Below are 12,843 nucleotides of genomic sequence, written 5' to 3'. Positions count from 1 at the left end.
AGGGGACATGGTGACTCAGTGGCTAAGATGCTGAACTTGTCGATCAAAAGGTTGGCAGTTCAGCGGTTCGAATCCCTAGTGCCGCCTAACAGGGTGAGCTCCTGTTACTTGTCCCAGCTTCTGCCAACCTAGCAGTTCAAAACCACATAAAAAATGCAAGTAGAAAAGCCACCTTTGGTGGGAAAGTAACAGTGCTCCATGCACCTTTGGCATTTAGTCATGCCAGCCGCATGACCATGGAGACGTCTTTGGACAGCGCTGGCTCTTCGGCTTAGAAACGGAGATGAGCATTGCCCCCTAGAGTCTGGAATGACTAGCACATAAGTGCGAGGGGAACCTTTTCCTTTAACGATTGTGTTAGTGTTAGTTCGACATAATAAAACAGTATCTGATAGTGTTTTATCATATTGTATAGGATTTACACTAGGGTAATATTATCATTACAAAATCAAACATCAAAACATTAACATGCTGTTTGCTGCCAGTTTATATTCTGGTGTCTTGCCAGTCTGGGTGGCTGGGTCTTAGAGATTCTTTGGTTGGGCTGTTTACTGATGGCTCTTTGGCAGTTTTTCGATTGGAGTATTGGTAAAACTAATGATTGTGTTAAGGGGACATGGTGACTCAGTGGCTAAGATGCTGAACTTGTCGATCGAAAGGTTGGCAGTTCAGCGGTTCGAATCCCTAGTGCCGCCTAACAGGGTGAGTTCCTGTTACTTGTCCCAGCTTCTGCCAACCTAGCAGTTCGAAACCACATAAAAAATGCAAGTAGAAAAGCCACCTTTGGTGGGAAAGTAACAGCGCTCCATGCACCTTTGGCATTTAGTCATGCCAGCTGCATGACCATGGAGATGTCTTTGGACAGCGCTGGCTCTTCGGCTTAGAAACGGAGATGAGCATTGCCCCCCAGAGTCTGGAATGACTAGCACATAAGTGCGAGGGGAACCTTTTCCTTTAATGATTGTGTTAGTGTTAGTTCGACATAATAAAACAGTATCTGATAGTGTTTTATCATATTGTATAGGATTTACACTAGGGTAATAGATGAATCTCAGCCTGTATCTTTATGAAGATTCTCAGCCATCCAGACCCTGGTCGTCCTATTGTTCAAAAAGCAATAGGACTTTTTTTTCCTTGATGAGAAAAGTCCAGATCCAGTTCCAAAGCTGGGAATAAAATGGAGGCTGCTTAAGAAAGAAATGTCCGTTTATTGATTGGCAGAACCAAAACAAATACACACAGTGTGCAATTCTGGGACAGCTGACAAAATGGTTTTGTATTTGAGATTCCTGTTCCTGTGCTAGAACATGGCCTTTTAATATTCTAATGGTTGTTGTCAGATTCCCGAAGGGCCATGGCTGGCTCTATAGGCAGAAGGGGAAATGCAAATCCTAGGTGTTTGTCTGAGCTAGCTAGCTAGATTAACAGTGTTGGAAGGAACCTTGGAGGTCATCTAGTCCAACCCCCCAACCCAAGCAGGAGACCCTACACCATTTCTGAGAGATGGCAGTCCAGTCTCTTCTTGAAAGCCTCCAGGGATGAGGCTACCACAACTTCTGAAGGAAACTTCTGTTCCATGGGTTGATTGTTCTCACTGTCAGGAAATTTCTCCTTTGCTTGCCTAATTGTATTGCTTATCTGGAATATCTGTTGGACCCAGTCTTTCTGAATGGATTACCAAATCTGCACTTGTAAGGCTGCCCTCCTCAGTTTCTGCTTGGGGCAGGGAGACTGGGGCTGGTTTGTGCCTCCCTTCCCCCCCTTTAGGGAAAACATTCTATCCTGCCTTTTTAATACGCCCCAAAATATTTCATTCTCTAGGAGGGTGGGCGGGTGCTGACTTTCTACAGAAACAAAACATCTTTGGTGAAACAATCAAGAAAGTCCAGTTGCCTTTTGAAAAAAAACACCTTTGGGACCATCTCAGCCTGTAATTTTGGGGAATTTCCTGCAGCGTAGCAGAAAGACACAACTTTTAAATCACATGCAGGCAAACAGCTCTTATTTTGGCAAGGCGTCTAGGAAAGTCTACACAAGACCAGAGGGTGTCTTTGCACAATATATATGCCAGATTTCTGTTCCTAACTAAAAATGGGAAGCAATTTTAAATTGTCTTGTTTTATTGGATCAGAATTCCTGCCAATGCTGCTTTTTAAACTTTTCAACTCAATTCAATCCAATTCATTTATTTGTCAAACGTATATAAGATAACAGGTAAAAGTATAAACATAATTTGGATCCATGAAAAAAGTAAAAAGGAATATTAGGACAGGGACGGTAGGCACGCCCCTTATTCTATTCTATACCCCCTCCCCCAAATGCTTTAGGAAATCAAAATAAATTGGCAAAATTGCTCGATAAGGAACGAGCAATCGATCCCTCGTCGAGAAGCCGCTTCAGCCGAGGAAAGCAAGCGAGCGGGGCCAAGGGAGCGATCACGGAAAGCCGCAAAGGAAAGCGCCCGGCGTTGCTGCAACCTCCTGGGTGCAGAGGCCCGTCCGGGCTTGCAAACTTTTCCCGCCAAAGCGCCGTTCGCCCAAACAGGCAAAAGGGGGGCGGGAGGAAGAGGGGGCGGAGCTTCGCGCGCCAGAGCAAACCATCGCCACGCCGCTTATAGGGGGGAGGCTGGTTCTGAAGAGAGGAGGATAAAAGCCACCCCGAGGCCTTTTCTACCTCAGGGTAAAGCACTCGGAAGCGGAGAAAATGTCATCCACTGAAGGCGTCTGGATAATCCGTCCCAGAGCTGTGAAAGGAAGAAGTGGGAAGAAAAAGCCCCCTACTGAGATCCCCCCATTTTCGACGTGGTAGCGGCCGGTTGGGTTGGCGCGCGCAGCGCTACCTGACGCGCCTCAGTTGCGAGGTTGGCGGCGTCGGGAGAGAATCGTCGGAACCGTCTCGCCCCCCGTCATGTCGTTTCGCCAGCGAAGCCCCTTGGCCGGCCGGACTCGTAGCAGGTAAGTCGCCGGGTGGGGCCATCGATGGCCTGTGGCTGCCTCGGGGAGGCTCTGTCGCCTTCCGTTCGTCCGCGGAGCCCCGGAGGCCTTTCCTCTCATTCTCTCTCTTTCTTCCTTGTGACCCAAATAAGGCGCCTCAGCTCAGCCCGGCTTTGGCGGCGATGGCCCGAGGGGAGCCCCGTGTTGAAATCCCCTCTCGCCCACACCGCGATCCTCTGGGTCGCTCCTTCCTCACAGGGTTGTTGTTGGGGGTTTTGGATACAAAAAGCTGGACAATCAGCGGATTTAAATTCAGATTAAAAACTGTGTGTGTACAAACACGTATATACACAATCCTAGGCAGCTACAATCGGCCCATCCGGTGAGGTAAAAAAACAGCCCCTCAGATGGGACTCCTCCAAAAAACGGAGGCCGATGCGGGGGGGGGGGAACCGCCCGGAACTGCTTTCTTTGGGAATGGAAAGTTTTGAAAAAGTATTTATTTTAAGCTGCCTGGCTCTGGGTGGTAGTTCCTAAAAAGAGGAGTGGAAAGCTTTATAAAGGGAAGGAGGAGTTGCTGCTTTTCTCTTTCGGCCTCCCTCCCTCCCTCCCTCCCACTTCTGCTTTTCCCCTCCAAAGTCCTCATTATAAGGAAGTCCTCGGCTTACAGCCGCTCGCTTAGTGACCGTTCGAAGTTACAGCCGCCCTGAAAACAAAGCAGGGCCTATTGGGGGAAGCTGGATTCACGTAACAATCACGTGATTTGCTTAGCGACCGTGACAGAATTGGGATACGAGCACCGGACGACTTGCTTGTCAACTGTCTCACTCTGCGACTGAAATTCCGGTCCCAGTGGCGGTTTGTAAGGCGAGGAGCAGCTGTAGCAGGATGGCTCTCTCTCCCCCGCCCCTTACACCGTACAGCCGGTCCTCAACTTAACAACAGCTCATTGGGTGACAGTTATAGTTAGAACAGATCTGAAAAAAGTGACTTCCAGCCATTTTTCACACTTGCAGCCCTTGCAGTATCTCCATGGTCATGCGATCTATTTTCTAATGCTTGACAACTGATTCATATTTATGACCGGTGCAGTGGCCCAGGGTCATGTGATCCCCTTTTGTGACCACCTGACCAATGGGGAAGCCAGATTCACTTAACAACTGGGTTACTAACTTAACAACTGCAGGGATTCACTTAACAAACGTAGCAAGAAAAGTAAAATGGGGCAAAACTCACTGAACAAATTTCTCACTTAGCAACTTAAAGCCTGGCTCAGTTGTTGTCCTTAAGTCAAGGATTACCTGCATTCAAGAGCTAGGAACAATTCAAAATGGCTGATCCCCAGGCCAGCTTCTGAAGCTTCTGATTAGGAGGACCCATGATTTGTAATTTCTTTTCCCTGACTGCTGCTGCTTTTGGCAGATCAACCGCTTCATGGAGTCAAGGCAGGAAGCGCGATGCAGATGGGAAGCACAGGAATTCGCACGAGCCCAGCGGCCCAACCACAGATTACGATTCCTACAGTCTGGCAGATAGCAGATCAGAGAGGTGGGTGTACAGAAATAGTTCCTCACGATTAAGCACAGTGAAGTTCTACTTAAGGCAGAGGTGGCCATAAAATGTTTAGTTCCTGGTAATATTTTAGCACTGTACTAAATATTTTTAAGTAGCATATTGGTGTTAAACAAATGAGGATAAGCACTGTTCTGCATAGAGTAACTCAAAAGTACTTCATGACTCACGAAGGGTACAGTAATACATTGTGGATGGCTTGGCTTAACCATGGGGTACATTATGTTGTGTGTTTTAAATATTGTGACAAAGATGCTACTTTGTTTTTCCTGCAACTTGGTGTTCACAGTTTCACAACCCCAGAGGGCCACAAGCCCCATTCGAGGTGTTCAGACTGGGGGAGTGCAGTGGAAGAAGATGAAATGAGGACGAACGTCAACAGAGAAATGGCAAGGTACAGAGATTTGTTTAAATTCAATTTGTCTGACCTAAGGTCAAAAATAAATCTTTATTCTTTGAGATAGGGAGATCTAGTAAGATAGGGAAGGTGTTACCCCTTTTCCATGTAGCAGACATTTTTGCGTTCAAAATAGAAAACCATTTTATGCTGTAAGACTTAAGTTGGAGAATGTGCTATGAAAAAGCTAGCTCTTGTGGATAAATCCGGTAGGTCAGGAGAATGTGGGTAAGAGTCTTACTTTCTAACAAATGTGAGACTATTGTTAAGTGTTACATTTATTAAATAAATAATCAAACACCAACAATGCTGTAGCAGAACAGCACTGTAGCAACACATGCACTGAAAATAATTTTATTTAAAAAACAAATGTTTTACAGATACAAAAGAAAGCTGCTGATAAATGAATTTGGAAGAGAAAGGAAGACCTCTACTGGAAGGTAAAAAAAAATCATTGCTCATAACAAATCTACCAGGGATGATCTGTGAAATGGAGGCTGATGAGACTGAATAATTGAAGTACGGCTATATTAAAAGCGAGTGGGAATAAGAAGATATGAGGGAAATGAAGAAAAGGGGAGATATTTCCCATGTTAAGGGCAGAATAGCACGAAAAGCATGGGTGGGCTCCCAAATAAATCTCTTTCGGCTTGTGTCTGAGAATGCAAAGCCATGAAACGAGAATAAATTAAAAATGAAACTATATTTTCCAGTTCGGATTCCAAGGAATCTACAGCGGCTGTGGAACTGGAAACTGACGAGGCTGTTCTAATGAGGAGACAAAAACAAATAAATTACGGGAAGAATACATTGGCATATGACAGATATATTCAAGAAGTTCCTAGGTAAGCTCTCTTTACTCACAGAGTGGAGATTCTTTTCAGTACAAAGTATAATTTAATTTGTAAGTAAAGACAATGAATTTTTCCTCCGAAGTGGTACTTACACCTTTTTTTTAGTCTCATAAATCATCGGAATCTTTTATAGCATTATAGATGAGCCAGCATCTTGAATCAGATGTATAAACCATATTTCTAAGAAACACATCCTTGCTTTTGATGGGGGCAGGGGAGCAGAAGGGAAAAGGATAAAATAAGAGCTCAGAAAATTATCCCTTGAAAGTTGGCCATAATGTCACAACTGATTTCTGGCCCACCCACTTTGTAATAAGTTGCTACTATAATTTCTCATTACTGTTCTTGCAAATGGCTACATTGAGGGCTGTGGCAGAATATTCTGAGAAACTGGACGTCTCTGGTGTCAAATTTGCACTAAATATTTAATGTAAATATTGAAACAAATATAAACTGCAGTAAGGCATTGCTGAGAGGAGGGTGGCACAGGCTTGTTGGAGGACGAGCAGTCCTATTTCTGAACAACCTTGCAATCAGAAGGCCTGCTTTATTTGCTTGAAAAAAAATGGCTTTATTTGCTCTGGAAAAAATTATCCAGAAATTGCAGTGCTAAGTTGTTGAAGGTTGGTGGTATGCTAAAAGTAGCCGAACTGTTTGTTTCCAAGGTGTCTACGGGTTCCAGGGGTCCATCCAAGGACTCCAAATAAATTTAAAAAGTACAGTCGGAGATCTTGGGATCAACAGATCAGGCTTTGGAAAGTTGCGTTGCATTTTTGGGACCCTCCCCATGAAGAAGGCTCCGATGTACAAGGACTGTAAGTAGCAGCAGTCTCTCTAAGGGCGCATAAATAGTAAGCCTTTAAACGTTGAGTGCTATTTTAACTCAGGAATCATTTAGCAATGGCAAGTTTTTGAAATTTATCAGGCTTGTTTCTTATCAAGTTTAGCTTAAGGGCAGCATAATCCTTTTTTGTGGAATTGAGTTTAATAACCATAGTACAGTTAGTCCTCACTTAATGACTGCCTCGTTTAGCAATTATTCAAAGTTACAAGAGTGCTGACTGGTCCTTCCATTTTGTCCCCAGGGTGTGGGTGGCCCTTTGCAACCAGCAGGCATTTGTGATGGTTGCCGCATCACAAGGTCACATGACTGCCCTTCGTACACTTTTTTGGATAAGTGGAATCAGTGGAGAAACTGGTAGTGAAAGGGCAACTTGTGGTCATGTGATTTCTCGCTTAATGACAACAGGTGATTTCTTTTAACAGCCACATTGGAGACGAGGCTTTTAAGTCCATTAAGTCTGTGGTGCTTTTCTCTCTGGCCACGTGGCTTAGCAAGATTTCTGCTAGTCTCAATTGCGGTTGTTAAGTGAGGACTACGTGTAGTTTTCTACAAAATATAGGCAGCTATAGTGCTACGTATGTTGATAATAACAATTCCTTTTCTTTGTAGTGAATTAACTCTTTTTTTAAACTTTTTTTTAAAAAAACACTAAGCTATTTAACATGATGTACTAGCCTGTTATCAGAATTTTGTGCCACTTCCAGAACATAGTTGGTGCAGAGTACAGAGTACATGCAGTTATTTTAAAACAATTGTTTTTCTGAAGGTTTTGTTTATATTGCTATCTACTTGTCTACAAATGGATCTTTACATTAATAAAACATCATTAAACAAGTTGCTGGAATATTTTTCTGAATTATTTAAATGTAATACTAGAAATCATTGAAAATTACATGTGATTTATACTTTCAATTCCCATTTGCCTAACTTCTAGCAAATATTGAGATCATTGGGTAAATCAGGATGCAGGTTTTGTGTCTAAAAAGAGGCTAAATGGGTTAAGCGAAATTCTCTCCTTTATCCCAACATTAGAAACATTTTCTAATATTACTAATTCCATGTTTTATTTTTGCAGTAGCCCTGTTGATCTCGGTGATATGGAAACAGAATCTGTAGGAAGTAATTCCTTGGTGCTACAGGGAAGTTCCCAAGACAACAATGTAAGTAATTCCAAGCTTGGTTTAAGTTGTAATATTGCGTCAGCTTGTATAAATTGCTAGTTGTGTGGTGTCTGTATACTCCTAGTCTATCCCTGCCCATTGCGAAGTAGTTTTTCCCCCCTCTTATCTTTCCATCTACTATCTGCCTCTTTTCTCACCCTAATTTAATTTCCTCTTTTTGCTTCATTTCTCAATCATCTTGCATGCTGTCTTTTCTCCTTCCCTTTCTCTGTGTTTTCTGCCATTAGTACAGTCACTGCTTTAAGTGGGACTTAACCAAGTGGGCGTCTGTTGTGGAAGCTGTACTGGATGTGCTACAGTGACAGCCCTTCAGCCATTGGAATAATCTTGACTAATGTATGTCATTGCAACGGTCAGAGGAAAGTTTAAAATATTAAATAAGGCTGTAAGTTTTTGGTGGGAAGCGATCAGGGAAAAAAAGAAAGGTTATATCTCCTGAGCGAAGGGAGGTCGAAATTAATAGGATATGAATGAGTCCTTGGTGTGTATAGAAAAGTCAGGTGAGAGTATGCACCTGGGTGTTTGTCACGTACAGTTTTATTGAGAATAATTGTGATTTCTTGAGGGTAGATTGTTCACTACAGGTAGTCCTTGAGTTATGACTATAGTTGAGCCTGGCAATTATGGTCATAGGTTGGGATGGTTGTAAAACAGGTCACCATATGACCAGACCTTCTTTTCTGGGGTGGTAGTTAAAGCAAGAACCCTGGTTGTTAAGCAAACAGCATGGCTATTTAACAGACTCATTGTTTGCTATGGAATGGTTTTTGCTGGAGAAACAGGTAAATGTGGCTTCTGGCAAAACTTTAAATCATGGTCATGTGACTGCCGCAGGGCGCTGCAAACAGCCATTTGAGCCAGTTGCCAATAACCCAAAATGGCCATGGGGGTGAGTAAATATCAGAACTTTGAATCCATGTGGTAAGTCCCATTTGGGGGTTCCAGTGTATATTTGAATGGTCATAAGTTGAGGACTATCTGTACTTCTGAGTATTGAGAATTATGTTGTCAAATTTTCATTTGTGTGGGATGGTATAAGGGCTAGAAGACCTCCAAAGCCCCCTCCCCCCCCCCCGCCCTAGGATCCTATGCTTTTCGATGTAGTGCCCAATAAATGCAGCATATTTCTTAAGTAAAATTAAGCAATAATATTATGAAGTTCCTGGTATGTTAATTTGGTAACCTTTTATTGCAGGTGAATTGTACAGACACCAACCAAACTGAGAAGAAGAATTGAGCATCAATTTGATGACTAAATCTAGCTAGAGGCACCTTCTGGTATGAAGCTTATGTCACCGGTAGAATCGTGTGGCCTGCAGGGTCCGTTGTCAGGAAGGGGCAACTCCAGTAGATTCAAACAAATGAGAAATTTTTCTGCAATGCCATCTAGAGCTGCGGCAACTTTAAGATGAAAATCAATGTTTCTCTGACCTCCTTTGAAAGCATAAAAATGGAGTCCTATGTAATTGAGTAACTGTCTAATTTATATACCTGCACATGAAGCAGGTGGCTTTGTAAGCAACTGGATTATAGTTAAGAAAAACCCAAGTGGGCAACGTTGCCACAGTTTTGGCAGTTTTAAAACATAAAATTTTAGTAAGAAAATAGTTTTAGCACTTGGTTAATGTCTCTTAACCATGACAGATGGTGGTTCCGCATCCTGCCCTGTAAGTTTTACAATGTGAGAATTTATGCTTTTCAAATTCTTTCTTTCAGAATTACCAAACAATTGGCAATCACCTTTTCCCAGGATATGCAGGCCTCTTTTGGGTGACACACCTCACCTGAGTTTTAAACTGATAACTTGTAAATAATTTTCTGCAGGGCTGTGTGTGCTTTTAAGGATGCCTGAATGAAGGGAGCCTGGGAATGTTATTTTTATTCATTCTTAATATAATTTTTTTTACTATTGTTGCTGTTTTTGTATGGAATAAAATATAAATAAAGCAAGACTGTCTTTGTATAACATAAATAAAAGTGTCATTTTCAAGCATTCTGGAAGGAGGTGCAGATAAAGATCCAAATAACGCAAACCAGCTGTTTGCGTGGTATTGCGGTTGTAAGTAGAGGACTAACTACCAGTGATTGGATTATATCTTAATTCTTTAAAAAATTATTTTGAAATTGCAGCTGTGTTCACATAGTTTAGGTTATTCCGCTGAATTTAATCAGATGGGTTCATTTCTGAGTGAAAGAATAAATGAAATTGGATTGCAAAATGAATGCCTTTGGTGCAAAACTTCTGGAGTATCTGACTCAAACTATATCTTGCTTTGGGATCTGCCAACCCCAAAACAACTTTTAAGTCTAATCCCGCAAGACTGAACTGCACAAGTTCCAACTCAGAAATGGATTTTAGTTTCCAAGAACTAGTGGAGTAGAGGGGGCTGGTTTTGGGAGGTGTGACAGCAAAAAAAATCCCTTTTTCCTGGTCATTGTTGGCCTGTTTTGCTACAGCTGAACAATTACTGATTGGGTTTCTGTTTTCTGGAGTCAATAGTCCATTCACCCTTCAAGAAATGCCCTTTGATTATGTGGAGTTGAGCATTTGTGCTTAACTGCATTATTGCTCCTAAATAAACAGGCACACCAAAACCGGCATGGGAAATTCCAGTGTTTAATTGAGTCAAATTGCATGTGTTTTTTTGATACCACCTCAGGAGACAGCATCCTTTCATAGGCCTTCCTGAACAGTGCCAGCTAAAATTGTTTATGCACACACGAAGTCTCATTTCAGTTGCACAAAACTAATTTATAAGGTGGGGGTGGGGGTAATCCTTCAGAGGGCTCCTTGGTAAGATTTTAGGTTGGCTAATTTGGATGGGAGTCTCCTGCTTGTCTGCTTTCTAATTTTGTAAATTGTATGTAGTTGTTCAACTAGAAGCCTACATCTCATGTTTTCAACCACTCTGCCTTTTGACCTGAATTATACGGAAAGTTTACTTGAGAGGACACCTGGGAGAGAAAATTGACCTGTTAGCTGTAAAGGAAAACAAACCACAATCAGCTTTTGTTTAGCCAAACTTTAGCTTCCTTTCTCATGTTCTCTGGCTTAATTCATGCTTGGCTAAGGGCCTTTGCGTTCTCCCTCCAAGCTCAGCTCCGTGGTTATCTACAGGCATCTACAGGGAACTTGGGGAGGAGCCCCCCGCCTTTTTTCCTTTCTACATGTTTGAGCCATTTTGCCTTGTGATGGATTCCCGTGTCAGCTAACTGAAATGAAATCCTTTTTCTCAAATGCATTCAAACAACCACAGTGCTGGGTAATCCACTAGCCGTTTGATCCCCAATATTGAAACAAGGTGCTTGATGAAAAAATAAATTTCCCAATGCTGTTACTTAGTCAGCTGGCCTTGTGGAGGTACAGGCAGTCCTCGGCATACAACCATAATTGTGCTCCACATTTCTGTTCCTAAGCAAGACAGTTAAAATGAGTTTTGCCCCGTTTTATGACCTTCCCTGTCAAAGTTGTTCAGTTAATCACTTCAGTTGTTAAATTAGTAACAGTTAAGTGAATATGGCTTCACTATTGCTTGTTGGAAGGTTGCCAAGATGGTGGCCCTGGGACACTGCAACCATCATCATTCCATGCCAATTTTGATCCTGTGAACGTGGGGCACTACAGCAGTCCCTTGAACAGTTGTAAGGGTTAAAATCTGCCTTAAGTCACCTTCTGTAACTTTGAATGGCCCATTTCTCCTAGTTGAAGCTGTTCTGCAGTCTGCATGCGTTTCGTGTATTAGTTGATTTGGGGTCAGGTGTAAGGGCCCATTGCGAAAGTGATTCCTATAAAAGCTCATGAGATTAGTCTCTGCTTTTGAGGCTAAGTACGTAGTATGAAATCTTCCCTGCTCCTTCCGTTTTTTAAAATATGTGAATATGTTTATCTAGACATGCAAAATGAGTTGGAACAAGATAGAGCAGTGATGGATGAGCGGACGCTCCCTTTGCCAACGTTATCATTCCTCCTTGTCAGTTATGGGAATGATTTCCAGAAATTGAAAGCTGTGAAAAAAATGCAAAATAATTTTTTAAAAAGGCTAGAAGAAAGAGGAAAATTGGATTCCACTTTTCCAGTGTTATCTGGCTTTTAGCCTTACCCCAAGTGATATGAAAAAGAGAGGCTAAAGTAATCCTTTTTGCAGCCTGTATCTAAGAAACAAAGGTGGGAGCAGAGTCTCTCTTTCAGCATGTGAGAATGTTGACATAACTCAATACAGCAGAGAGAGCAAAGAACGTACATTACAGTATGACCCAGACCTTAATCTGTACACTATGGAAAATAAATAGGTGCCATTTTTGCAGGACAATGGATGCTATTATAATCCACCACTAGATGGCACCAACGTTGCAGAAACTCAGCTTTGTGGTCTACCCTCGGCAGGAGCATCTGGCGCCCAAGGATAATGGCAGGTGGAATGGAAGTTTCCTTGCTTGCCTTCCCCTTCTGTGTGAGATTTCCCCCCCCCTAAACAATGTACAGGCCTACATAGTGAAAAGTACGTCTAGTCTAGTGAAGAGAAGGATTAGGAGTGATAATCTTCCTGTAATTGAGGAGCTGTCACAGAGAAAAGAGGGTCAACTTATTTGCCAAAGCACCTGAGGGCAGGATAAAAAATAACGGATGGAAACTTATCAAGGAGAGATCCAACCTGGAATGAAGGAAAAATTTCCTCACAGTGGCTATTTAAAACAATAACAGCATAAAGAGCACATGGTTTTTAAAGCAATGAGTTGAGTGTTTCCTTTTATTGTGTAACAGAGAACTCAGGGGTGACTTTATAATAAATCCATGAACATTTTGGGGATACCTTAGCATTGGCTACTACGGAAACTGATTTTCTGCATTTGCTCCAACTACATTGAGGCTGTAAGTAACACAGCAAGCTTCCTTTGCTTTAAAATCAATATTTAGAAGGAAATATACTCTTAAGACTTCAACATGAGCCTGAATTATGCTCCTAAAATATGGAATTTCATACCATCTCATGAAGAGCTTTGATTCTGCTGACCTGGGATGTGGCACAAACGATAATCCTACTTAACTGGAAAGGAAGTTGAC

At 42.3% G+C, this 12,843-nt stretch overlaps 1 protein-coding gene across 1 annotated transcript; it reads left to right on the top strand.

The window, feature by feature from the left end:
- The first annotated feature begins 2,800 nt into the window (after nt 1-2,800).
- Nucleotides 2,801-9,758, top strand: SLBP (stem-loop histone mRNA binding protein). The gene is made up of 8 exons (XM_058186403.1): nt 2,801-2,954; nt 4,356-4,481; nt 4,795-4,899; nt 5,283-5,342; nt 5,616-5,747; nt 6,422-6,571; nt 7,676-7,760; nt 8,977-9,758. The coding sequence occupies exons 1-8, from the start codon at nt 2,908-2,910 to the stop codon at nt 9,016-9,018; spliced, it is 747 nt and encodes a 248-aa protein (XP_058042386.1). The 5' UTR covers nt 2,801-2,907; the 3' UTR covers nt 9,019-9,758.
- Nucleotides 9,759-12,843: the final 3,085 nt, after the last annotated feature.

The sequence above is a fragment of the Ahaetulla prasina genome, chromosome 5 (genome assembly GCF_028640845.1).
Source record: "Ahaetulla prasina isolate Xishuangbanna chromosome 5, ASM2864084v1, whole genome shotgun sequence".
Taxonomy (NCBI): domain Eukaryota; kingdom Metazoa; phylum Chordata; class Lepidosauria; order Squamata; family Colubridae; genus Ahaetulla; species Ahaetulla prasina.
The sequence above is the reverse complement of the archived record's forward strand: the minus strand, read 5'-3'. Positions and strand labels throughout refer to the sequence as shown.

What these genes read in the sequence shown, in the direction of transcription:
- SLBP (XM_058186403.1), top strand. Translation starts at nt 2,908, where the DNA reads ATGTCGTTTCGCCAGCGAAGCCCCTTGGCCGGCCGGACTCGTAGCAG. An exon ending in GCAGATAGCAGATCAGAGAG is followed by an intron (nt 4,482 to 4,794) that starts GTGGGTGTACAG and finishes TGGTGTTCACAG; the next exon opens with TTTCACAACCCCAGAGGGCC. An exon ending in GAAGTTCCCAAGACAACAAT is followed by an intron (nt 7,761 to 8,976) that starts GTAAGTAATTCC and finishes CTTTTATTGCAG; the next exon opens with GTGAATTGTACAGACACCAA.